The sequence below is a fragment of the Catharus ustulatus genome, chromosome 1 (assembly GCF_009819885.2).
Source record: "Catharus ustulatus isolate bCatUst1 chromosome 1, bCatUst1.pri.v2, whole genome shotgun sequence".
NCBI classification, from domain to species: Eukaryota; Metazoa; Chordata; class Aves; order Passeriformes; family Turdidae; genus Catharus; species Catharus ustulatus.
This window is the reverse complement of record NC_046221.1, coordinates 131898721-131925533: the sequence shown is the minus strand read 5'-3', so window position 1 is coordinate 131925533 and position 26813 is coordinate 131898721. Positions and strand designations below refer to the sequence as shown.

General features: G+C 37.7%; 1 protein-coding gene across 5 annotated transcripts; it reads left to right on the top strand.

Moving 5' to 3' along the window:
- Window positions 1–257: 257 nt before the first annotated feature.
- On the top strand, window positions 258–26813 carry SNX16 (sorting nexin 16). 5 transcript variants are annotated; one of them, XM_033074771.1, is made up of 9 exons: window positions 260–300; window positions 3796–3893; window positions 4799–5266; window positions 9199–9285; window positions 13078–13226; window positions 17806–17875; window positions 22169–22305; window positions 24930–25046; window positions 25307–26813. In XM_033074771.1, exons 3-9 carry the CDS (start codon window positions 4895–4897, stop codon window positions 25410–25412), a joined length of 1038 nt encoding a protein of 345 aa, XP_032930662.1. In that variant the 5' UTR covers window positions 260–300; window positions 3796–3893; window positions 4799–4894; the 3' UTR covers window positions 25413–26813. The 5 variants fall into 5 exon arrangements, with proteins under 5 accessions (XP_032930652.1, XP_032930686.1, XP_032930662.1 ...); XM_033074761.1 differs by lacking the exon at window positions 3796–3893 and having other exon boundaries at window positions 258–300; XM_033074788.2 differs by lacking the exons at window positions 260–300; window positions 3796–3893 and adding an exon at window positions 835–858.

The window sequence follows — 26813 nt, the reverse complement described above, 5'->3', positions numbered from 1 at the left end:
CGGGAATGTGGAGATCCCCAACCCTTCCGCGCCTTCTTTTCCTGCGCCGAGGCACAACCACCCTCAGGGGACAACTCCACCCCGCGGGACAACAGCACAGAACTACAAACCCCAAAATGCACCGCGCCCCACGCACCGGAAAGCGCCATTCACGTTAGCGGGCGGGGCACGCCGGTCTTTGTAGTCCCTGCGCAGCCCCGCCCCTGCCGTCGCTCTCGGCAGGCCCCGCCCCCCGCTCCGCCCCCCGTGCGGGGCGGGCCCGGCGGTGGCGCGGCGGAGCGGGGCGCGCGGCGGGAGCAGGTGAGAGGGGCTGCGGTGCGGGCGGGCAGCGGCAGCACCTGGAACGGGGGGCAGGCACGGAGAGAGCGAGGCAGAGGGCAGCCTGTGTGGGAAGGCCGGGGGAGTGGAACCTCGCTGCTGCCCGTCCCGTACCGGACGGGGACGGCCCCCGCCGCCCCCGCGCAGCTGTCGCAGCTCCCGCGCACCTGTGGGGAGCGGCCGCGGGCGGTGGCACCGCGGGGTCCGGTCCCGCTCGGGCGGGACGGCGGGCACGGAGCCCCCCGTTCCCCGGAGCGGGGCCTCGCCGCGCCTCCAGGTGTTTCCTCGGCGGGATCCCGCAGCCGTGCGGAGGGACCGGGAGGGTTCCCGGGTTCCGCCGGTGTCACGGGCTCGGGGCCGCCCCTGCGGTTACGTAAAGCGGCGGCGGCGCTCCCCGAGCGCGGCCCCTCGGCGGCCGGGCCGGGCCGGGCCGGGCGCTGCCCCAGCGGTGCCGGCCGGGCTGGTTTGGTGCTCCTCGGTTTCAGAACCGCCAGGCGTAGTCTGAAGTAGCGCTCCCTGATGTGCGGGTTTGGGAACAAGGTATTGCAGCTGTTTCTAGTTCCGTGAGAGACTCTTCGGGGCAGGAATTGCTCCTGTGTGTGTGTGAGAGGTGTGATAAATAGACCCTCCTTTTTGAGTTCATAAGGAAGTAAAAAATGTTGTTAGGCAACTCGGCTCAAGTCGGCACAAAATGATTATTTAAAATATTATGAAACCTAAGTCTGGAAATTGTTTCTTTGTATATTCTACTTGTTCCTCAGCTGACATTCCTCTGTAGCACTTAAACCCCAAACAGCAGAGATCCGCTTGTCTGCCTTGTCCAAACAGAGGCACAATGTATGTAACCAGATCACAAATAGTATTACATAGCTAAAAGTCTTCTAAATCCAATTACAACTGTTAAGTACGGATTGTTTTGTTTCTAATCTATTATCCGTGAATCGTGTGGCTTACGTGTTTCTCACTGAATATACAAGCCATTAGCTTAAAAAGGCTTGGAACTGCGATAGCTGCAAGCTGCAGGCAAACCCTTTTTAAGTGGTTTTATTACCGCCTATTAGCTTCACCCGCAGAAAGGGAGGTGGCTGCTGTAAACACAGGATAAGTTGGTGTCATGCTGCTCTTGTAGCATGTGACAGCCGGGTTCCCGGGACTGTCCTATCCTGTTTCAGATCATGCAGTTCAGCGCTTCCAGCAAATGTTCTCTTCCTTCTCTTTTCGTTCTTAACTCACAGCTGGGAATCAAAGTAAACAAAACACAGGTTTCGAACAGGAAGCAAATTTCTTGCAGAAAGTAAATAGCTAGACAAGAAAGTGCTGTCTGTGGGGTGTCTCATAGGTGTCATGAGCAGTTTGCTCTTAAAGTTGGTGTGCTGCAGTGACTCTGCTGGTTCTGTGCTGCTGGGGTAGGAGCAAACTGAGCACAGAAACCCTCCTTGCTGTGCCGAGGTAAGCAGCGAGCAACATGGTTTGTCTAAAAGGAGTTTTTAAACAAAATTATTCTCAGTTCCTTTTATTGCATGAATTGGCAGTAAGCTATATTCGTAGACAAGGCTGGATTCCTGAGGCTGTGACCGTCGTTTGAGCATTGTATTTTTCTCTAATATTCAATAGCCTTCATAAAGTGCAGATAGGTGTGACTTTGAACCCTGTTGTAACTAATAGCATGTAAATATTTTACATACTGGGAAGTTGTGATACTTCTACAGTTGAAGGTGGATTTACATATGTATTTAGGAATATATATGTGCTTGTGAGTCTGGTAATGTAGTATTGTGTATTTCTTTCAACTTTAAAAAAAAAAATCAAGTTGAGTGAAGCCGTGTGCCATTTGCTCACTTGACCTGACATTTCTGTTACTCAGGGAATACTTTCCTGTTACTCTTCATAGTTAGAGGAATCTGTGAGTGACACAGGTAGTATCACCCCTTTTATTTGTCTGTGGGTGTGTTTACTCTGTCAGATGGTGTCAAGAATGTCCTTCAGAACAACACAGTGTCATCACCTTTAATAGTCGTTGACTCACAATTTGGGGTGGCCTTGCAGAGTACAAAAGAAACTAAACCAGAAAATGTACCCTGGGAGCAGGTTTAGTGTGGTCCAGCTGCTAATGAGTATCTAGGCAGTGGTACTGAATTAGAGCTGATCTGAAATGAATGCTGCTGAAGCACGTACAGTGCAGGTGTTGGCCTCTCAACACCAAGGGCTTTATCCTCAGGGTGGTCTGTGTTGAGCTCTCTTGCTTGCCAAATTGGTGCAGCTGCTCAGAAACTCATGTGCAGTTAAGAGTAATGTGTAGTAAGTAAAGTAGGTAAACAAGCTCAAGATAGTAAGTTCTTGACTGGCATTTCACTTTAATGGAAGAAGTTCTGTTGACAAGTATTTTCACTGGTGAAAAAGTCTTTGTGGGGTTTTAGGTTTGGTTCTTTCCGTAAGTGATGAAAAGCACAAGCTTTTTTTTCCCCACAAACTCCTAAGGTAGCTTCAACAGACAGTCCCTGAGATGTGGGTTTGTTTTCCACTTCAGGTTCACAGAGAATAATCACTTTTTACGTATAGATAATTTGATTTTTTGCAGTCTGGACTCACTTAGGTTCTTCCTTTTACAGGAATTTAATCCTATACCTCCCAAGAACATAGCTGGGTGGGACATTGTTTAAAGGCATGCTCTCAATTCCTTGTGCTGGTAACATGGAAGAGTCTCTGAAGTGGCAAATGAAAAAGGAGTGAACTTTTTTAAGTGTTTCGTTTAGATAGTTATTTGTTCTGAGAAAATTTATTGGACATTGCTTCACACCTTGCAGTAAAGAAAAATTATTGTAAAGCTTACTGTTCGAGGTAGAAAATAAATTTTCCTACTGGGATATGGATGAAAAAGGATTTAGACCTGGTGTAGCTCCAGGAGAACATCTTGTCTCGGAGACAGGTATGACTTGCTTCTCTCACACCAAGTGAGGCTGAAGCAGGTCAGATGTCTGGCACGTGGCTTCCCTCACACAGTCTGTGTGACTGTGCTGCAACAGAAGCTGCTGGATACTTCAAATCCCATCCCTGACCAGCTAAGTGAGTCAGCAGAGGTTTATGATACTGGCATTTCAACTCCCCCAGATGCTACTGAGTAACCAGCCTCATTCCACTGTGAAACACAAATGCTCCCAAGGAATTACTGCCAGTTTGAAATTGTTCTCCTGGTCAAGTTAACTTTCTGACAGAGAGTGTGTGAAGACTTCCTGATGTAGCTGAAAGGATGACTAAGTTTGTTTCTTCCTTCACTCAAGGAATTTGTTCAAGAGAATTTTTCAGTCTTGCTCGTGCTGGTTCATTTAAAATTTATTTCTTTATTCCCTTGCTCTAGGATTAATTTAGAGCAAGAGAGGGGAAGTATCACTTCACACTTGCAATTAGGAATCTCATTTGGTTTTGCTGCAGTAGATGATTGATTGATATGAATCAGGTTGGCGGTTTCCTATTTCACAGCTTCCTGCAGCCTCCTGGTTGATTGGTTTATTCCTGGGTGAAATGGATCATGGCTCAAACCCTGTTAATCCAAAGAGGTGGCACTTAATTTGCATCTTGTAAGTGCTCTTCTACTTTGTTAAAATGAGGAGATGGTGCTTTTTTGGCAGTTTGATATTGCTGTCTTAATTGCATTTTGCTTTTTTTTCCAGAAATGTATACACATGCACACAAAAAACTTGTTTGAAATAGCTTTGTTGAAGAAAAAATACTAAATTGTTTATTTATCTTTTTTCTGTGCACTTTTTTTTTTCCTTTTTAATCTTCTGGAATGGAAAACTACCTGCTGTAACAACCCTGCTTTTGATGTGCATGCTTGTAAAACTTTATTGCTCCAATTCAGACTCCAGAGAATGCGCTCATTTGACATTGTGACAAATGTTTGCAGCATTGTATACAATATTTGAAAAAATATTTTTGCATTGAAAACAGATCCATTATGCTTCAGTGAATGTGTAATATGCAAATATGTTTTCGCCTGAGTTGTTTACTGTCATGTCTTTTGATTCATGTGATGTATATTGTTGCCTGTGTGTTTGGCTCACATAGTCTGCAGTGGATGTTTTACAGAACCAATTCTGAGAAAACCTTTTGTACTGTTTTCATGAAACAGTCACTGAAACTATTCCTCATATGCCAAAAAATTGCTGACTCTCTGGATAAAACCAAATAGCATTGTAGTCTTAAAGGACAAAAGGATTTTTCTCTTTTGTAATCTTGCTTTACCTCTTTGCCATTTTAATTTTAATAGCTGTGCAAGACAGAACTCCTGTAAAACTGTCTGTCAAATGGTTGAGATACAACCTAAAAGCACCATTTTATATGAAGCCAAATTCTTTGTGAAAATGTTATACCATCAATACTGCTATGTACCATTTCAGAGCTAATACAGACTTTTTTTCCAAAGCTCTTAGTGTTACTTTCACTTAAAAATGACAGCAATATTTTCTGTCCTTAATTGCAGGGGTACTGTTCCTGAAAACAAGAGGAAACATGGTTTGTACAGCAAATGAAGCTTAAATTCCTGGACCAAAAACTGAGGGCTTTTTCTTCATGAAGGATGGCAACACCATATGTTCCTGTTCCTATTACTATTGGAAGTTCATCATCCAGCTTTACAAACAGAAACCAAAGAAGTTCCTCCTTTGGGAGCATCTCAACGAGTTCAAGCTCCTCAAAAGGACAGCTGGAGGACTCTGCAGTTGATAGTTTTAAAAAGATGAGTGTGCCTGACCAGATTGGTTCCACATCATCTGCGTGTAGCAGTCCACTTGTGAGGACTAAATTTACAGGTCTGGATACATCCATAGAATACTGTACTCAGCCTGTAGGAGAAATAGAGCAGAATGAAGATTCCAGGAGCTGGGAAGATCGACCATCCACACCTACTATTCTGGGCTATGAGGTGATGGAAGAAAGGGCAAAATTCACTGTAAGTTTTGGGTGTAGTCTAGCTGATCCTGTAATGATAAGATAACAATTGAATGTGCTTTGCATTGTCTTTCAGGAATTAATCCTGCAGTTCAGGGATGTTACCAATTTAGCTTCAAAGTACTTCCTAACAGGAAAAAACCATCCCTCTTACACAGGTGGGAAAACTGGGACTAGAAAACAGTCTTTCCTGTAATTGTGTTTGTGGAATAGAAGGAATTAATTCTGTCTCATGTATCAATTTCTGCTGGAAAAGTCAGGAATTCCTTACAGTTACAATTCTTTGTGAAATTGAATTTGTATAAGTTCTGTGTAGTTAAACTTCCTAAATAAAATGTAGTCTTTTATTTGACATGAATGATAAGAAACCCTTTGCTGTTATTAGTAACTTAAAATATTTCTGTTAAGTGCAAACATGTAGGTTTCAACTTCTTGCCCAGGTCTGTTTCTAGTAAGGGGAAATCTGTTCTGCAGATAGACTGGGAAGTCACTTGTGCCAGAACAGCAGCCTAACTGGTTTGTATCGATTTTTCTCAGCGTGCATTGTAGCTGGCAGTTCATTTTTTTTCATTCTGGAAATATATCAATATACCTTTACATTTGTTTTTGTGGGTGTGGTTGAAATATTTCTTTGAGATAATACAGCAGTGCTTGTGGGACTGATGGAAGCTGTTACCAATTTTTAATTATATTACTTAAGATGAAAAACATTAATCAGAAGTAGGTAAGGAGAAGGAAATAGCAGACAAACTTTTTTTCCTCCTGTTTAGATTAGGGAAGTGCAGAATCTTTATGACAGTTAAAATACTAATGAAATCAAAATCTTTTCACAAAAAGTTAAATAATGAAGCTTTTTAATTATCTGAGAATGATGGCCTGTCTTTTCCTGAGATTTTCAGTTTCTAACATCTTCATGCATGTTAGCATAAGAGAAGAGCAAATTTTTTTTAACAGGTAGATTTAAAAAATTGTTTTAAGTAATAACCTTCAAAACTAAAACAACAGTTAATATTGTTATATACAAGGATTAGTCTGAAGATATCATAGAATCATTTCAGTTGGAAAAGACTTTTGAGATTGAGTCCAGCCTTTTATCACCACCTTGACAACCAGATTATGTCACAAAGTGCCACATTCAGACATTTCTTGAGCTCCTTCAGGAATGGCAACTCCACCACCTCCCTGGGCAGCTCAATGCAATGTTTAACCACCCTTTCCATGAAGGAATTCTGATGTCCAACCTGAACCTCCCCTGGTGCAGCTTAAGACCGTTTCTTGGCTTCCTGGAGAAGAGACCAACCCCCACCTGGCTCCAGCCTCCTTTCAGGTGGTTGTAGGGACCCATAAAGCCTCTCCTGAGCCTCCTTTTCCCTAGGTTAAATATCCCCAGCTCCCTCAGCCACTCCTCACAGAACTTGCACTCTAGACCTTTCACCAGCTTGTTGCCCTTCTTTGGACATGCTTCTCTGTCTTTTTTGAAGACATTGCCAAGACATACTGCAGTGTGCCTGTAAGGTGTTCTACTGTATTAACAATGACAACTTTGTCTCCTTGTTGTATGTGGAAGGCCAGGTCACAGTGCAAGTCAAACATTCTTTCATTGTAAAATGCTTGGATGCATTTTTGCTGTTCCCAGTTTCACTGCTATTGCTGTGTTGGTTTCTGAAGCCACGCAATTACCTTTGTTTTCAGTCGCATGTTCTGCATGCAGTTTGCTGTTGTGCATTAATGCCAGCAAGTAATTAGTCCTAGGAATTTCAGTTGCTTTTGCAGTGCTAAATCAGTGAGATGGAAGACGGGGAATCAAATTAAAATCACTTATAAAGAGGAGACTCAATTGCTGAATTCTTTTTTTACTCTTGATAGCATCTTGTAGTTTCCAAAAATAAGAATCAGATTAAGCTGAATGATGTACAGACTTCAGGAGTTAGATGTTAGTGCATGTTAGAGTACATGGTTGCTGAAGCTTATGGGAGAGAAAACCTAGGCTGAAAAATATCTCCTCGTAGACATTTAGTCTTAAGTGAATTTGCAGTCTTGGAATCTTCAAATGGCACTTTTTAAATTTTTTTTAAAGTTGTGTAGAAATTATAATGAGATGCTGGATCAGCCAGAGAACGTTGCCACATATGAGTGTATTTTCATTGATGATTTCTTATCTGTAGAATAAAGCAATTCAGCAATTCATGATTGAGTGGAATAAAACAAATTTGTGATTTTTACCCAATATGTTGTACGAAAGAACCAAGTTTTTGTAATACTCTAGTTCTTATTCATTAATTGCAAACCTTTAAAAAAAGCCAAAAAACACCCAACCACCTTTTTTTTTTTTTTTTTTCAACTTTGGCAGGAACAAACATGTTTGTTTCAGGTTGTCCATAATTTTAAGGCTAGTAATCACAAGTTGATTGCACTCCCTGTTATATTTAAGTTCACTGTAATTGGTGAACTTTTGTTTTTGTTATCTAATGTTCACTTGAAAATTATTCCATTTTTTCTCATATACATGTTTAACCAATGCTTTTGCAGAACTTAGAGTAGAATACGAGAATAGAATACTGATTATCAAGTAGGTTCACATCCTTATTCCACAGTTTCTTGTACTCATTTTACTGTGTACTAGCAAAGAGTCTTCACAATTTTACATTTATTTCTAAATTTTTTTAATGAAAATAAAACGGCTCATACTTTTAGTATAACAGCAGAGTAATAAAATGTTTGAATAGGCATTTATACATAAAATGCAAGGTAGAAAAATTGTAATTTAATGTTGGTATTTTAAGCACGTCCTGCAGCTTGAATTTTAAAAGCTAATAGCTTTTTCCTCTGTCACAATCCATGACTTCCATAGATGATGCATCTTGAAAGTGAAACTGTGCTTAAAACATAGATAAGAGAAGTACTTGCTGAAAAATTGCTTTTGATTTGCACCACAATTATCTGTAATTTCTCTGACTCTCTGGAACTTAATATATTATGGAATACAAAATTGCTAGAAACAGTCTCAGACCTCAGAAGTTGACTAGCACTGGGGTTATCACATGTTGGGTCTGCAATAATTAAAATACACTTAGCAGCTAAGACAACCTGCTGTGTCAGCATGAAGCACTGGAAAAGATTCTGCTATGTAACTGGTTCAAAAATGTTTTATACAGAATTTGGTTAAATGCAGGATTGTTTATCATTATCATTCTAAAAATATCTTTTTCTTTCTTGTATTACATTTTTTACATGCAGATTGGGAAAAACAGTACAAGTGCAGAACCTTTCTTTCCTTACATTGGAGAGAGCAAGGTTGTGACATTAGACAATGTTTAATGTTTTCTAGTTGAAGTTGTGTTATTAGATTCATTGTATTCAGACACTGGACTGTTAATCCTTCTACAAAGTAACTGTAGTGTTATTATAATCATTATCGTGGTTTTGTTTCTTTATCCGTTTCCTTTATAAATAGGAGTGTGGTACTGCTCAGCTATTGTCTTGCTAAATCTGATTCTAAGTATCCATTACTTGAGTTATTCAGTGCAGAGAGGCCTCCAGGATCAATGAGTAAAACTGTAATTTAGCAAAGGTTAAAGTAGATCACTAAAACATGCTTCCCTTACTTTTTTGACAGCTGAGCCTTTTGTTCTGCTGGGCAATATGTTCTTTCTTACAGACAGAAATAGTAACATGTATTTAGGAATTAGAGGAGCTCCTTCCTTAAATTATGAAATTATTTAAACTCTTTGTACTGATAATTGTTGTTCCTTAAATCATGAAATTATTTAAACTCTTTGTACTGATAATTGTTGTTCGCATTTCTTGTACTCTAAGTTTTTTTTTTATCCATGAGTTTCATTTCATTAAGAAATAGAAGACCATTTCAGCCTTTCCAGACAACGCAGTGTGAAGTTTTGCACATTTTTCTGGTATATCTGTCTTTCCACACAGGTATACAAAATACTGGTGAAAAGAAGTCCAGAGGAAAGCTGGGTGGTTTTCAGACGGTACACAGATTTCTCCAGGCTTAATGACAAGGTGAGAATTATAAAATGGTAAATTAAATTCTCAGCTATCTTAGCTCACTTCTTTCATGTCTTATATTTTTGTCATATCTATTTTTTTTCTGATTATAATGCATATAAAACACATACTGTATTAATGAGTGGAAAAATGATTCCTCATTTTTCAAAGATACATGTAACAGCTACCACTGATGTAAAGAAGATGTAACAAATTCATCTGAAACTGTTAGTGTGCTTCAAACTTTATATTTATTCCTAGTTTATATGATAAAGGAATTAACTCTTGAATATTTATCCCCTGAATGGAAATAGAACTAGGGACTTGTATTCTCTTGCAGGAAAGATCCAGCAGCTATTTAGTTATTTTCTGTGTAACAAACTCTGCTTTTGTTCATCATAAAACTGAAAATTCATTAATATAAACATGTTCTTTGTATGTTGGTCAGTCTTTAGTTATTTCAGTGTCTTCAAAGTTAATAGTGAAATACAGTATCAGATCTTTAACGATGGAGGAAACACCAGATGAATAGGAATTCTGGGTCAACAACTTAATATTTTTAGAATACTTGAAAGGAAAAAGTGCTGGTCTGGAAGGCACAGGTTTTTATAATTGGTAAATAGTGTTTGGCTATCAAAAGTAGAGAAATCATTTTCTTTGTCCACTGTTCAGTCCTAAGAATAACCTTTCATTGCCAGTTCAGCACACTTTCTGCTAGTATGTTCTTTCATGTTTCAACATGAACCTTACAACACACTTTTTTACCTGTAGTAAGGGATTTTTTTGTGTAGGCTATCACTTGGATTTATGTAGCTAATCAACTAAAAGCTAAATTCAGATGAAATTTTGAAAATGGGCTTAAACTTATAAATTTCTCTTGGTTCTTGATTTGACTTTTTTGAATATCTTGTAGGCTGCCTTTGAAACACCACTGGAATCTGAAAACTAAATTGCTAAATGTGAATTGGTTTAAAGATTTCTTTCTGAAGAAATTCCTGTCTTAAATACAGTCTGTCTTAAATTAAGGAATGTCTTGATGTTGGCAAAAGCTTGACTTCTTTTGAGACAATGATCTTGGTATTTCAACTCAGATTTTGGAAGTCAGGTCATACAGCATTTTGCATTTTGATCAGCTGTGTCAGGTATAGGTCAAGAACTGGTTTACGTCTGTTGACTTTTAGTGTGTTTATCAGTGGTTTGAAAAACTAAGATGCTGAAATAGCTATTAGAATGCATATTTAAATTTTACACATGAAGCCTGTAGTCTTTGCCATCAAATGTTTGGCAAAAATATTTGGCTTTTACCACTATTTCTAGGTATTAGTATTTTCATTTAAAGGAAAAATCTCTTTCTTTTAAAATTTTTGTGACTGTCTGAAGCTTTTTCATCTTTCAGTACACATCTGAACCATTTACTTTTTGGTTTGTAAGACCCTGTACTTTTTATAATACAGAAATGTCAGCTCTAGGAGCTTAAACATACCACCATTCAGGAAATATTAGAGAATTACAAAATAGTAACATAATAGTTCAAAAACACCTAAAGAAATGGCTAGTCTTAAGATCCAAGAAGTTTACCATTTCTCCCCAAGGCTGTGACTCACATGAGATGTGTAAGGTGTCACATTGTGATGTAGGAAGGAACAGCAAAGGTGCTGGATCCAAGCAAGCAATCACAGCTAGAGTAAGTTGTCTGACCCACAGGTTTTCCTGCTGTGTCTGAGGAGTGCTCAAGAAAGAATGCCCCAGGACTGTGCTGTTGAAAATTAGTCTACTGGCAGCAGCTGGCTTTTACACTCTTCATCCACAAAAGGAGTAATCTGTGTGGGTAGGTGTACTCTCTCCTTAGAATGAAATTACATGATCCATGTGACCAGACAAGTAGAAGTACCATTAAGGAGAAATCTCTGTGGTTGAAAAGCTTTCCCAGAAGTGGTTGTCTACAATCTATACAACTAACAGGAACTCATTTTGTTACATTCTATGGGTTCTGTTCTAATCAGATACATTATTATATACATGTGGTATTAATGATAACTTAGTAAGAGATGAAGGAATTTTGGGGGACCAAAGATAAACTTAAAGATATAAAGAAGAGTCTAATATCCAGATGAAATTCAGTAAGAAGAAAACATACTTAAGTACCTAAATTCAGAAATAAAGATCAAGGCTTTGACAAAAAACTATTCTGTAAATAATGACCTAGTATTTATCATGAGCTATTTGAATAAACAGTACTTGTGATGTTAAAAAATCACATCATGCTGTGAAACAATACTTACATAAGCAAAGGTGATCCATTAAAATCTCTTTTAAATCACTTTAAAGCGTGCCAAGAGATTCTGTTGTGGCTCACTCATACACGGGATACCAATTAAATTGATGGGCGATTCAACTGACACAGGTGTCAGTCCCTTATCTAAAAACTTTCAGAGATGTCCCCAATTGACAGCAGGCTCAAAAAACTGATGCCAAAGATGACAACAACAGTTCATTAAAGCCATGTGCCTTTTCTCTGTTGGAGCACAACACTAACCCGTTCCTCTCACAGCACCTCTCTCCTCCCAGCTCTTTATACCTTTTCTCTCCAGCTCCCTTGTACTCTTTTGTGATTGGACAATTCACATCAGCATTCCGTGCTTCTTCTCCTTCAGTGCTGTTCCACCTGTCTTATACAGCTGCACCCGTCAGGGATGAGGCTTGGCTGCAGCCCCATCCCTAATCTTCCACAATCTATTCTCCTACAAGATTCTATTTGAAATGCAGTATCTGTTCTAACTTTTCTAAAACTTAATCTGATCAAAGAGCAGCCCATTAGAATTTTCTATCACTGCAGCATTCATATTAATATAATCAGTGTACGCAGAACACCTCTGACAGAATTTGGCTAGATTCATATTCAGAAAAAAAGATTAAATAATAGTTGTGGCAGCTGAGATACCAGACTTTATAAACCTATTTGCTTTTTCATGTTGGTTGTAAATCCTCTCCCAGATTTTTCTTTGTCAAGCACAACTTTGGAAAATCTTTTTTTATCAAAGTGTTAGGTTTTTTAATTATCTTACATGTTAGAAAAATAATTGGTACCCTTGGAGAGGTTCATTGTTGTATAATTTTATGCTTTCATTCACTTGTATATTTTATTTCTGTATTCAAAGAAAAAAATCTCTATATTCCCGATGTTATTCCCATTGCTATTTTAGTCATTCAGAAATACAGTTTTACATGTTACTAGGGTTTGAGCCATACTTGCATATTGAAATTTTATTATTCTGGGTGCACAAAGAACCATTTTTTACAAGAAGTATTTCATGCTTGTGTTGTAATTTATTCTTCTAGTCCTCCAAGAAAGACAAGTTGCAGAGTTGTAGATCTGTAATGGGGTTTTATTTTATATATATGTGTATATAGTACTTATTATTCCTGACTACTTTAGAATAAATACCACTGAAATTATTATTCATCCGATACTTTTTTGCAGTTTTCTTATGTTTACAGACTCAAAGGCTTTAAACAGCAGACTCAAACATTAAATAACCAAGCAAAGTTTTTCATTCCTATTTTTATGTGTTAAATTTGAAAAATACAAAGCACTCTATTGCATAAGACAGCAAGTGACAGAACTGTCTGCAATTTAAGTTGTAATTTGGATTGTATTTATGGTTGAGACTTAACTTGTGCTTGAACTTAGCAGAGGTCAGAAATACCTCATAAATCTGGGCATGAAGAACTGTACAGTCAGTGCCTATGGCAAAATCAGTATTTTTCTCGAATTTTTAATTGTTTTGGTTTTAATTTCAATTTCAGCTAAAGGATATGTTTCCAGGCTTTCGGTTGGCCCTTCCGCCAAAGCGCTGGTTCAAGGACAATTACAATCCTGACTTCTTGGAAGATCGACAACTGGGGCTGCAGGCATTCCTCCAGAACCTAGTAGCTCATAAAGATATTGCTAACTGGTATGTGATTAACCTTTGCTTGTGCATTTGTGGCTTTTTTTCTGTCCATACTTCTCTTATAAAGCTTCTGAACTCCGGCTTTGTATCTTTGGGCAGTGTTGAGGGATTTCAGTAACATTCATGTTGTGCATTTAGTCATAATGTGTATTATTCAGTGTCCTTTTAAATTAGTCCCATCTTAGATTAAAAAAGTGTAATTGCAGTATTTTGAATTGTGCAGGGAAAAATAAAAGCTGTAGTATTTAAATGTTAGAATAATCCCATGTTTATTCCTAAAGCATTATTTTTCTGTGTTTAATGCAGAATTGATAATATTGTTAATATATACCAGGTGTGTTAGGCTTTCATAATGGAGACTACCTACACTATTATGCAACTAGTTCTTAAAATGTGTATTATGCTACAGGTTTTTAATTGACATGACGTGAAAGTAATAGGAGTACCTTTACAGATTCCAGTTCATAAGTAAATGTAAACCACAAATTAAGATAGTCTTAGTAGGTTTGAAAACGTGTTTAAGCAGCAAAGTGCAAAGATTTCTTTCAGCAATATCTTTTTTTGTACAAAGTGGGAGATTCTTCCAAAACAGGAAAATTAATAGAATGTAGTTCTGACAAATGAAATGTAAAGTAATTTTATTATGTACGGGAAGAGAATTTAAGTAAGCAACTTGCTAGAGGCAAAGCAGTTAGTTTTAAAACCTTTGCCAGCACCAGAAATAAAAATTAAGATTGCTATACTGGAGATTCTTTGAGGAATGAGCCTGAAAACCTGTCATCATCTGAAACTTCATTCAAAACAAAGAGTAAGAAATGTTCTTAAGCAAACCTAATTCCCTGGAGGCTTTTAAAGGAACAAAATTTTAAAATTATCAAGCTGTGGTGTGGGACCATGAGACCATATAATGTTCATATCTGCTTTACTTTTTAGTAGAAGGGCTATTACTACATTTGACATGTTTTTATAAGGCATTCGACTGCTGAGTCTAGAAAATAGGGATTTGTACATCAGTCTGACTTTGGTACTGCTTGTAGTAAAAAAAAAACCCCAAAGTTGTAAGCAGGTAAATAAAAATTATATAGTATCTCCTGTAGAGACAAACAAGTAGTTATGACAGAGCTCATATAAAATAGCAAAAGACAAGGGGAAGAGGATTGATGGAAATTTAGGGGTGCTGCCAATGGAATGTTAGATCACGGTTGTGGACACTGATGTTCAGAACATCTTTAAATTATCTGGAGAATGGAATGAACAATGAGATTACAAACTTGTAGAAGGATCCTGAGGTACAGAGTGATTAACATGAGTTATCATGTCTTGAAGTAGAAAATGACAGTAAGTACACCCACACAGATTTATGAACTTGGCTGGTTTTTTGCAACATGGAAAATAACTATTGGTATTGATACCACTAGTTTTTCTGAATCAGTTTAGTACTCAGCAATAGTCAAAAAGTTTCATTAAAATCATTAGAGGAACTTAAAAGGGGAAAAAGAAGATATTGCTCTGGGAATCTGAATTGTACTTCCGTACAGTTCAGTGCTAAAACACAGCATTCCATTTCAAAGGAGATATCTGTTAGAGGTACAGAGAAAGCAAGCAAGAGCAGATGAAGCTGCAGAAAATCTTCCCTGCAAGAAGAGTTCTCTTTAGTCTGTTGTGTTAGGTGAGACAAACAGGGCGTGTGAAATCATCAAAGCAGGGGGAGAGGGAAGGTGAGTAAAGAATGTTAATATTTTGATGATTCATAGTCATCCTGGAGTGTGTCATGCTAAGTGGCAAAGCTTTGTTGTGAGATGTCAGAGACAAAGCTTAAATGGTTTCAAAAAGAAATGGGGCTCACCTTGGGAGTTTCTGTATGAGTGGCTATTAAATATGATTATATGGGTGAGGTATGCAGCTGAGAAGTTTAAAAACTTCCTAACAATTAAATTATACAATCATAGGTGTGCTAAAAAGAAAAGGAATCAATCTCTAATAGTCCCTAAATGTAACTTTTGTTATGCTGCTGGAGACACATTAGTGAATGGAATGGACTTGCTTCAGATCTATTTAAGATCTGAAGTCTTTATGCTTCATATTGTTGCAGCTAATTCAGCACTTCACCTGGCTTGTTTGTATCTTAGTGATGGACAATCTTGGACAAAATAGTGTTTGTCATAGTTTAAGGCAAAAAGTTCCAAACTGTAACTTTTAAACTGCATTGGTTATCAAAGATACAACAAAGAATTAAAATAAAATGTTTGTGGATTCAGTTTGTATTTTGGCTAATGAAGAGATGGTTAACTGAAATGCAGTTTGTAGAACTTTTGTCCATGTAGAGCTCTGCATGAAGACAAAATATTTTAATAAACTTTATAACCTATTGATATGGTTCTAATGTTTAGATCTATGGAAGGTCTGAATTCCTGAAGAAAGGATTAGAATGAGGGAGATTTGATCCATCCAATATATTTACCCACTTATCACAGAATAAATTTACTATTGATGGGAATTAGTAATTGCACCTAACATGAGCAGTGGTGAGCATCACCCTGTTTTCTCCTTTAAAGCTCACCATGTACTTTGCCAGTTTTGCAGATAAGTCAAACTGCTTGGGTCAGACCTAAACCAAAATAACCTTTTCTCTTTGTAGAGAAGCCTGTTTTATTTCTCTCTATATTTGATGTACTGTATTGACAGTAGGAAATTTGCCCTTCAGGGATAGAAGACCTCATTTGGTATACCTATTTTTTAATAAAACTAGATTCACAAAGTATTCTGAAGATAAAATGCAATATAATATATGCAGGTGGCTAAATTTAGAGTTTGTGTTTTATAGACTTCTTCTCATGTTTTATGTTGTGTTGAAGATTCAGTAAAAAAACAGATTTAAATCCACCAACAGAGTTAAATCATGTTCAGGAAAATTTCATGTAACTCGTGAAGTGGGAGAAAGAAGTACAACCAGCTAAACAGAAGCATCATCAGGCTTTATATAGATGACAGAGCTGTCCTGTCTCCACCCTGTATAAGAGGCTTGGAAGGGAGGAACTCGGTCAGCTTGGAGTCAGGGATTTCATGTGCTGCATTGCCCATTGCTGCCCTCCCTAATGCTGGCACTGCTTCTCCCTGGAGAGGGATGTCAGCCTGCACATGTGTACAGCCAGCTCTGAGTCGGGACAGAAAAGATCCCTGTGGTACTTTACAGGCAGAATACTCTATTCATGAAATGAAAGGAAGAGGTGTAACACTTGGAGAGGAGAGCAGGGTCAGAGCAGACTCTCAGAGCAAAGCTGGGCTGTTCATGCCATCAGGTGCCTATTTTAGGTAAAGAAACAACAAAGTAAATGTTCAGTGTATTTTAGATAAATAGTCTTTATTAGTTTTAAAACTAAAAGTGGTAATGTAATGAATGATTAGTGTTTGAAGAAATTTCTCCTTGTTTTGCTTGCCACACATGAAACTGGTTGATTAGGATGGTAGCTGGGTGAAATTTTCCTTTCTTGTGCTTGTACTTTGCGAAAACCTCAAATTGAGAGAGTGAGCGGAAAACAGAAAATTACTGCCTTTTGCCGTCATCTTTCCATGGGGACCCAGGTGGGAGGGAGAGACTGGAAAATAAGTTTGGATTCACATTCTTAATTTTTGTGCACTCATTGCAGTAGGAGATGATTTAAAGATTTACGGCACTGAGTGCAAGCACAGCATTGCTCCTAAATTACTGCTTGCTAATTAATTGTGAATGCAGTGTTCTGATTTGAGGTTATTTAAGAAGAATGAATGCAACTGAGCAGGAGAGTCTTAAAAAGGTGGCTGAAAGGACATATTTGGAGATGTTTAGGAGTTCTGAGAAAAGTAATCTAAATTTGGAAGGTAGAATGAGACAGATGCTTGAAATACTCTGTAGTAAACCACAGGATTACACCTACTTCCTTTTTCTGGCCTTTGCAAAACAACACACAGAGGGGGATGGCAGCTGTTACACAAATGGAGATGGAAAGCCTTAGTTTGAAATGTGTGTTCAGAGATGGCTATGTAGTAGATTCATGGCACATTGTCTGTTATTATTTTATAACTTATTATTTACGTTAAAATATATACTGTTATAATGTGTATATGCCAATGGCTTGTGATCTTAGCAAAATGGAGACTGGTGAACATGTTTCAGTACTCATGCTTAAATTCCCTGATACTACCTGAAGGGATGTGCATATGGATTTTAACAGCATAAGTATAATACCTGTTTTATACTTATTTTTCTCCAGGAGAATTTTTCAAACCTCTTCAATACCAGAGCGATAAACTTGCTAGTTGTCATGTAGCAACAAATTCTGTGAAAATTTTGAAAAATCATGTTCTAAAATTGCTTACTTATCTTCATAAGTTATGTTCTAAATACTGTCCCTGGCCAACATATACAACTGAGACTTAATAGTTTATTAACTATTTATTTGTTAATTGTTTTGAATATTTGGGAGTAAATTTGAGGATGTAAATTTTTGTGTCGCTTAAAGAAATACACCCATTTTGTTATAATTTTTAACTGTTGATGCTGGTTTTGTGCTTCAAGTAATTAACTCTCTTTTATTTGGTAAAGCCTTGCAGTGAGAGAATTTCTTTGTCTGGATGATCCTCCAGGTCCTTTTGACAGCCTAGAAGAGAGCAGGGTAAGTGCTAAGTAGTAGGATAGGAACAGAATGCAAAAGGCACGTGTTGGTAGAATATTGTAAGATCTGTGTAATGATACAGAATGAAACACTTCTGTTTCTGTTCTTTGACAAAAATCACAGAAGGATGTGTTTCTAGAATGGGCATAGTCTAATAATTGGTGCACACTGATCATCTGACTGCTGTACTTCATCCCTGTCCCTATCTTCCATTTTGCCTTTTATGAGCCGTGGATGAAGTTTGTTTTGTAAAGCAACTAATTATATAAGGCACCTACTGAATATAAGGAGAGATTTTGCAAGTTTACATTCAGCACATTGTTACAAACTTATACCTTAGACTTCAGGTCTTGCAAGGAAATGTTTCTTGCAATAAAATCACAGAATCACGGAAGGGGTTGGGTTGGAAGGAACCTTAAAGATCACCTATTTCCAATACCCCTGTCATGGAAGAGATGTCTTCTCATGTAGTGAATGCAGTTAAATGATTAATTCTCACCACCAAAAATGGTGGTGTTGCATAAATCTAAGTGTCAAGCAGTGTTGTAAACCAGCAGCCTTTCAACATGCATATGAGCGCACCAAACAAATAAAGTGTTTTGCAGCCTATTGTATTAGAAGTAAGTTTTACTGGCATGCAGAGCTGTATCAAGGTTGTCTAGAGCAGATGATCTTAGATTTCCTGCTTTATAGAATAACTGTTTTAGAATTGTTAGAAACTGTTTTCATTGTTAGTCTTGCAGAAATTATGAATGTTAAATGCTGTTCATTCAACTGAATTCATATTTGCCAGTGTTTTTTGCACGTATGTAGGAGTGCCTTGGCTCTTGTTACATTACTGTATGCATGTGAATTATGGTATTTATTTTTTGTGTCACGAGCTCATATTTGATTTGTGTACAATCCCTTTTCATCACTGGCATTTAAGCTGATGATTTCTTTTTTTAATTGCTAGTTTTTTATTGTAGTTATAGTATACAATACTATAATATATAATTGTAGTTATTTATTCAAATAATTTTAAAAACTAAAGTGCTGTCCTCACTGAAATTTCAGTCATGCATGCTGTGGTGAAATCTGTGTTATTCTTCCACTGGAATTTAATCAGACCATTAAAACAGCTGTGCTGTTGTAGTTTTAGCTATTACCGATTTTGGTGAACTTGTTGAGATAGCTGACATAAAATTCTCCAAGAGATACTTATTTATAGAGTGACTGAGGTTGGAAAAGACTTCTTGAGAGCATCTGTTGCAACCCTCCTGGCTCAAGTAAGGTCAGCTACTGCATGTTGCCCAGGACAGTGTCCAGTCAGGTTTTTAATGTTCTTCAGAGGAGACTTCACAGCCTCTCTGTCCAGCTTGCTCCAGTGGCTGACCACCAGCACAGTAAAAAAGGTGCAACCATGGACATTAGTATGTCCAGTTTGTTTAAGTGCTCCCTGATTTGGTCTTCCCCTGCTGCAGGTGAGTTTGTCTTGACCTTTCTTCTGGTTGCAGGGAAGGAATTACTCAAGGCTGGCCTTTCCAGTCAACACAAGTCCGTGGTTTCCCATCTTCATTTTGTTGATGATGTACTTGTAGAATCTTTTTTTTTGTTTCTTTTCACATGCTTTGCCAGATTCAGCTCCAGGTTGACCTTCACTTTCACAATCCTGTTCCTGTAAGATTAAACAGCAGCCTTACGTTCCTCCTGTGTCATCCCTCCATGCTTCCACCCCTAGTAGAATTACTTTGTCTGACCTCAGGAGATCCTTGCTTATCCACACAGGCCACCTGCAACCTTTGCTTGACCTTCTACTTGTTGAGCTGCAGGTGGTGATCCTTAAGTATCAGCTAGCTCTCCTGGACTGCTCTTTGCTCTAAGGTGTTTTCCCATGGAATCTTTCTTCCAAGCAGGTTTCTGAAGAGATTCAAAGTCTGTTCAGCCTGAAATCCATGATTGTGGTCATGCTTTTTATCTTGCTTCTGATTGTTGGGAGCCTGAACTCCTGCATACTAAAAACATCTATATCTCTGCCTTGCTGTTTGTTGATTTTTTTTTTCTTTCCCTGAACTGCCTTAAACAAGAAAAGCACCATTTTTAGAGATACTTCTAAACTTATTTCTGTTTTGCCTTTCCATTACCATCCAAACCATTGCAGAAAAAAATCTTCTGTTTCCTGATAATGGAAAATATGGATATCTTTTTGGTTTGTCTATTCTGTTATTCCAAGAACTTGCCAAAACACGTTTATCTTTTCTGGGGGAGAGATATATGTACCTGTTCCATTAGAAGCTGATTAGGCCCAGAAATTTAATCGCAGAAAAGTAGGGAAAATATTCACTAAATTATTTTTATTTTTTTGTTTTGTTTTGGTGGGATTTTTTTGCTTATATCCTTGGTAGTTGTTTCCACAGTTCTTTTCCCAGCCATCTCTGTTTCATGATCTGAAGAAGGAAGCAAAGCTGTCTCCTGGTTGTCCTTGCAGAATTACAGGGAAAATTAGTCCAACCCGGGTGTCAAAACTGTTTCAGACTCCAGGTGTCCAACTGTCTAAAGAACAAGATAGCTCATTACACGCTGTTCCCTTTCTCAGCTTTGGTTCACTTTTCTGCTATTACAGCATCCTTCAGAATATATCGATGTTTTCTTACTCCGTTGTGACCAGCGCCTTTGTTTGCTTGGGCAGCTCATACCCTGCCTGCAGTTAGAGATGAGTTTTTCCAAAAGGCTTTATTCAGTTCTCATACAGAACAATGAAACAGTTTTCAACACTTGTGCAATATTTTTATGTATTTTGTGTATTGGAAAATTTCCATGTGCATACGTCTAAAAGGTCGAAGTAATAATCTTACAGTAATTTCACAATTATAAGCCGCACCATTTTGACTAAAATTTTGATCCGAACCCGGAAGTGCTGCTTATAATCAGGTGTGGCTTATTACTGTAATTATATTCTTAAGGAAATAATGTCAAATTTTCAGTTAGGGTATCAGCAACCTTGAATAGTTTCACAAAGAGCAGAAAAATTTACTTAATTGGCTTGACTGAAATGGGATGACTGTTTAACCAGAGTGATAGCTAAAGCAATCACTGCAAATGCTATGTCAGAAATTAGTTGCATGACACATGCTCTTGGCTCTAGCAGACATGAATAAAGCTATGGCTTAACTCATGATTGGTCTTCAAATGCCTGTCAACAAAGATGAATTTGCTATCTGAGTCAATAAAATAAATTAAATTCCATGGAAAAAAATGGGGTTATTGAATTGAAAACTCCTCATTTGTTTGTATTGTATAATTACAGGAAAACTTAACATTTTAATGATCATGAGTCTGTTTCAATTAAAGCAATGGATAGTATATTCTTGTTTGTAGCCCCTTTTAAAACTTTAGGAAAAACAGTGTCTTAACAGCATTGTTCTTATCTGATCTCGTATAAAATGTTTGTATTCAGTGGACTCTTGAATTAGTGGTTAGTTGCAGGTGATATTAAGCAAAGAAAGCCTCCCACGTGGGGCTCTTATTTATAGAGAACATGTAAATTATTAAATCAGAATTGCACATTACTGTTGGAAGACTTATGCTTTCCAGTAATAGATGGATGAGGAGGCTCCGTGCCAACGCTTCTGTCACTTCCTGCATTCAGTGGATGTTGCATTAGACAGGGGCTCCTTACGTTAGGTTTTGGATTGCTCACTGACAAATCCATCAGGGAGTGTGATACATACATGTCATGCTGTGCTCTTCTGCTGAGCATATTTTTCATGGCTGAGTAGTTAGTGTTCACAACATCCTATTAAACTTTTTGAAAATATTTTTGTACTGGTCTTCTGATTGTCACGATTTCATATTTGTAGCAGGTGTTTGGTACAGAACTGTACAGCTTTGTCTTTATCCTGGGTAAGGAAGGAATATGTACTTATTCAGGTATTCCTCCCATTGTAGGAATATGTAGATTGAAACTGACTTTCAAGTCGTGTGGAAACAAATTTATGAGAAGAAAAGGGAGCAGGGAGTTCAGTTTATGTTCCATAAAGACAAAAAGGTTCAAAATTAGGAACTACTCTTCTAGTGTCTCTTTTGAGACAAACTATGTGATTAAAGTGTTTGCATTGCAGTTTAGCATAATAAATTCGTAATTCAAAACAAAGCAGCATTATTAAGATAAGAATTTTGTTCAAAATTTACATAGCTTTTTATAATAATCAATCTGAGCTATAACACTGTTATAGATTGATATTTCTAAAAGAAAAGTTAATAAAGGCAGTTCACAGAAGTTAAATTGAAGATGCTCTTAAATTTGTCTTTTAGGCTTTCTGTGAAACTCTGGAGGAAACAAATTATCGCCTACAAAAAGAACTGCTTGAAAAGCAAAAGGAGGTTGAATCACTGAAGAAACTGTTAACTGAAAAGCAACTTCATATTGATGCTGTTGAAAGAAGAATTAGGTATGTAGAAATTTTAAGGGGTTTAGGAGGTTATCTCTATTGAAAGCATTTTTCTCTCTCTAGTCACAAGCACCAGCTTTAACTGTATCTTGGAAACCATTTTCCCTACATAACCACATACAAAGCAGTATTTTCAGTAAGCTCTTTCTCATATGCTGGCTAAAAACTGTTAAGTACAGATGACTGAGAAACTTGTCCTGTCTTTTCACTCTAAAGTAACTGTGATTGTTTCCTAATCCTTGTAAATCCTTTAAAGATAGAACAAGATTCTGTTCTGCTTTAGAAATACTGAAAATGTGAAATGCCCTGCTAGAGATGAATGAGAAAATTGCTTTGAGTTACAAAATTCTGTCTGTACTCAAAGCTTTGACAGAGCATAGTGATCAAGCAGTTATATATCTGTAATAATTTGTTTAACTTTGTTCTGAATTGCTTGGAGTGAGATGCTGCAGGTACCATTTAAATAGCATGGGAGATTGTCCACTTAAACCAAGGGAAAATGGTACCTGTCTGTGAAATTCTGTAGCAGGAGCTGAGGAGTTGATGTTGTGCCATCCGGTGTCCCATTAGAGCTGCTCAGTCAGTATTGCAGCATTTCCTCAGCAAAAGAGTGAATTCCTATGGTCCCATTAGAACTTCATAGAATTATTTAGGAACCTTAAAGATCATCCAGTTTCTGCTAGACCAGATAGCTCAAGGCCCCATCCAACCTGGCCTTGAGCACTTACAGGGATGGAGCATTCACTTCTCTGGGCAACCTGTTGCAGTGCCTCCTACCCTCACAGTAAAGAATCTCTTCCTAACATGAGATCAGATGAAAAAACATTCCCTCTGTGTGTGTATCAGACCAGGGTCAGTGAAGAAATTAAAAAAAAATAAATTAAAAAAACAACAAAAAAAGAGAACATTTAAAATTAATTTTATTTTAATATTGAATGGGTTGCTGAGTCCAACATATCCAGATTGACTAACAAATCACACCTTAAAATGTTCTTGTGAACTACCTTTGGAAAAGGCTTTGAATGGAATTATCGTGGCTGACTAAAACTTCTGATCAGAATACCATATTCAGGTTGTTGCTTACTCCTGAAGGCAAGTAATTACATTTGGAAGATGCTTCCCCTGTTTGATGAGAAATATGGCATGCTGCTGGCTTAAATAGTGAAATAGTCAGGAAAAGTTAAATAAATTTTTATTTGGTGGCCCAACAAGAATTAAACATCTTATACCTACATGCTCTCATGGCCAGGTACCTACAATGGTGTGAGGCAGAAGGAGACAGTTGGACAAGTCCTGAGACTTGCAGGATTATTATTATTATCATCATTATTGTTATTGTTATTATTTATTATTCCTGCTGGATTTGGCTCAAACACAGGCTGGTAGTCATGTTACAGAATGCTGTTAAAGCTTTACATAAAATGAAATAATAACAGTAGTTAAAGCAATTTTTAAAAGGAAAGAAATATGTAAGTATCACTTTTAATCACTCAAAATGGATCACAAGCTTTTGTTTCCAATTCAGATCATAGCTTTCAATGCTAAGTTGATGTATGTTTTCCACATAGAGAAATGGTTTGGAATAAAGGATTTACTTGGTCAATCTGCATGACCATATTCCCATTTGTAGCCAAACTAGCTGAACCATTATCTTGTGTTGCTATTAAGAAAAAAAAAAATGTCTATCACTAATGGAAAAATGCATTGCTTTGAAACTTAGTGTGTGGTTTTGTAAAGTTACAGTGAGAAACTTGAGAAACTATTGAAGAAATCTTTTTGTCATCTTCCTGTCTTCATTCTGACTATATTTTAGTTATAATCCTTCTGCCATTTAGGCAAGATGTGTGTGGCTTAGTCTGAATGTGATTTCTGACCTTAAGTCATATGCACTCCTCTGGGACTTGAATTTTGTGAAGCTACTAAATTGTCATGCAACCAGAGAATGATAAAATGGCCTGGGTTGGAAGAGACCTGAAAGGTTGTCTAATTCCAAACCCCCTGCCATGACCAAGGACACCTTCCACTTGACAGGTTGCTCAGAGCTCCATCCAGCCTGGCCTTGAGCACTTCCAGGGGCATCCACAATTTGTCTGGACAACCTGTTCCAGTGCCTCAGCGCTGTCACAATAAAGAATTTTTTTCCCTTATCCAATCTAAACGTACCCTCTATCAGTTTGAAGCCACTCTCCCTTGGGGGAACAGTGCTGTCACTACAGGCTCTTGTAAAAAGTCTCTCTGCATCATTCTTTTAGGTTCCCTTCAGGTACTGGAAGGCTGCAGTTAGATCACCCAAAGCCTTTTCCTTTCCAGGCTGAACAATCCCAATTCTCTGAGCCTTTCATCATAGGAAAGGTGCTCCATCCCTCTAATCATCTTGTTGGTGAGGGATTTAGAGGACTGAATTTAGTTTAGGAATAAGCAGCTGGAGCAAATACTGTTACAGTAACTATGCAGTGCAAGCCCTACCATCTCTGTGCCAATAAAAGAAATGGGGCGTGCAGAAGCAAGGTTGAAAGGTTACTTTCAATCTTTTTGCAGAAACTGCACAGGGTAAAATGAAACAATTCTTCAGTGACAAATGTTTGCTGTATGGATTGGTGGTACTCTGTTCTTATCTGTTGTAGGGATTTATCTTTAGGAAAAATGACTCGTCAAATGTCAGGAGAAGAAAGTGAGTGCAGTGGTGAGGTGGAGTCTTCTGCAATAGAAGCAGACCAGGGTACCCTGGGTGAGGACAGCTGGTAAATACTATTATTTTACTTGTATTTTAGTTATTCTTAAAGTATGTTTTTTGAAATGTTTGGTCTTGCATTAATTCTGGACATCTGAGAAATTCAGTATTTTACTGCACCTCTCTGCTGCATAAAGGCCCTCAGGATAGATAACTTTAGATCTGGAATAAGTGATAAGTTAAAAAGCTTTGTCAGTGTTTTGTGGATTGTCTGCATAAAATGGCTATAGAAAATCATACCAGTTTCCACTTATTGATCTGTCTTTGCAGCTCAGACAAAGAGAACCATGAACCATGCTGGAGTGGCTCTTTGGCTGGAAATTCTGTCCCAGAAATTGAAGTTGCTGAAGTAGCCTATACTGCGGATGAAGAATAGATGAGCTGCTATCAGCAGCTGTTACCTGGGAAAGGTTCATGTTAAGGGTGTATCTGTGGGTAGGATCATAGAGGAGCTGTGAAGAATTTACAGCAAAGAGCAAGAATGCACATATTGAATGTTTACATAAATCCTTACAAATTATTAATGTAAGAAATATACCCAGTGCTGCTTTGATTTCAGTTTTTATCTAGCCTTTATATATTTAATATATTGAAGTTCTAATAAGGGCTAAAATCAGCTGAAGTTTAGATAGTGTACATAAATATTTGGCTGACTTTCCTAGCAGAATGACAAAAGTTTCACATTAAATCATGGGACACATCTAATTCATATGTCATATATTGCCACTGTTGTGACACATTTGATGTGTTCATCTGTTTGGTATTTTTGTTTTCTTATAGCCATAAAATAATGCTTGCTGAAGTAAAAATGGACTCAGTTGTGTTTAGGAATGGAGAATGTGTTGGTTTTAAATTCTAAAGTTGAAGAAAGTTTCTCTGGAAATTTTATGCAATGCAATAGGAAAACTTCCAGTACCAAGGGAAAAGTTGCAAAATGGGATCACAGTTGGACGTTATAAAATGGTCATTTTTGCTTAAAGAACTGATCTGAGACCCCCAAAACACTGTGTATTTTCATCCCAAGATAGCATGCTGTAATACTTTTTGTTCAGTAATGCTGCTTTGAAAACCTGGGATCTCTTTGTTATATACCCATGTAACAACAAAATCTCTAAGTTTGCCTTTTACTCAGAACACTACCTCTTACCACCTTGCTAATGCATTCATGTTTGTTTAAAAATATTCCAGATTATATGGAGGTTATTGAAAGACTTGTAAAGAAGCCATATTTTTTCCTGCACAGTTCATAACTAGATTGAATCTAGTTGCAGTGTATTTTTGTTTCAATATATTGTACACATGGGGATGTTGGTACCTATGTTGTATAGCCTATTTTTCAAAATGTATTAAGACAGGAGATGCACTTTATAATTAAGACTCCATTGTGCCAAGTTCAGTTGGCTAATTGGTTGAGAAATGGGAGTTGCAGGGAGAGGATTATGTAGTGCCTTTTTGTATTTTACTTGTTCATTACTGCAGAATTTTGTTACAGTGCTCCGGGTCAGTTCTGTGGAATCTTTGATACAGCATTTTTCTGTTCTTCACTTATTTACTGAAAGTGCCTTGTTTTATTATGCTTTTCCAATAGGAAGAATGCTGGTTTTGTTTTAATTTTTTTTTGCCCTATACCACCCACATCGTTGTTTAATGTTGTCAATATGCAGTGTCTTTGTGCTGGAGTTTTCAAAGGGAGCTTTGTACTTCAGGCTATGCATACAATGACCTTTATGCAGAACTGTATAAACCTTCCTGGTGAAATAAAACTATGGACAAAACA

Bases quoted from the DNA above. Each gene is read 5' to 3' on its own strand.
- SNX16 (XM_033074761.1), top strand. From the start codon at position 4,895: ATGGCAACACCATATGTTCCTGTTCCTATTACTATTGGAAGTTCATCA. The intron at 5,267-9,198 runs GTAAGTTTTGGG...CTTTCCACACAG, and splicing joins AAGAAAGGGCAAAATTCACT to GTATACAAAATACTGGTGAA. The intron at 17,876-22,168 runs GTAAGTGCTAAG...TTTGTCTTTTAG, and splicing joins ACAGCCTAGAAGAGAGCAGG to GCTTTCTGTGAAACTCTGGA.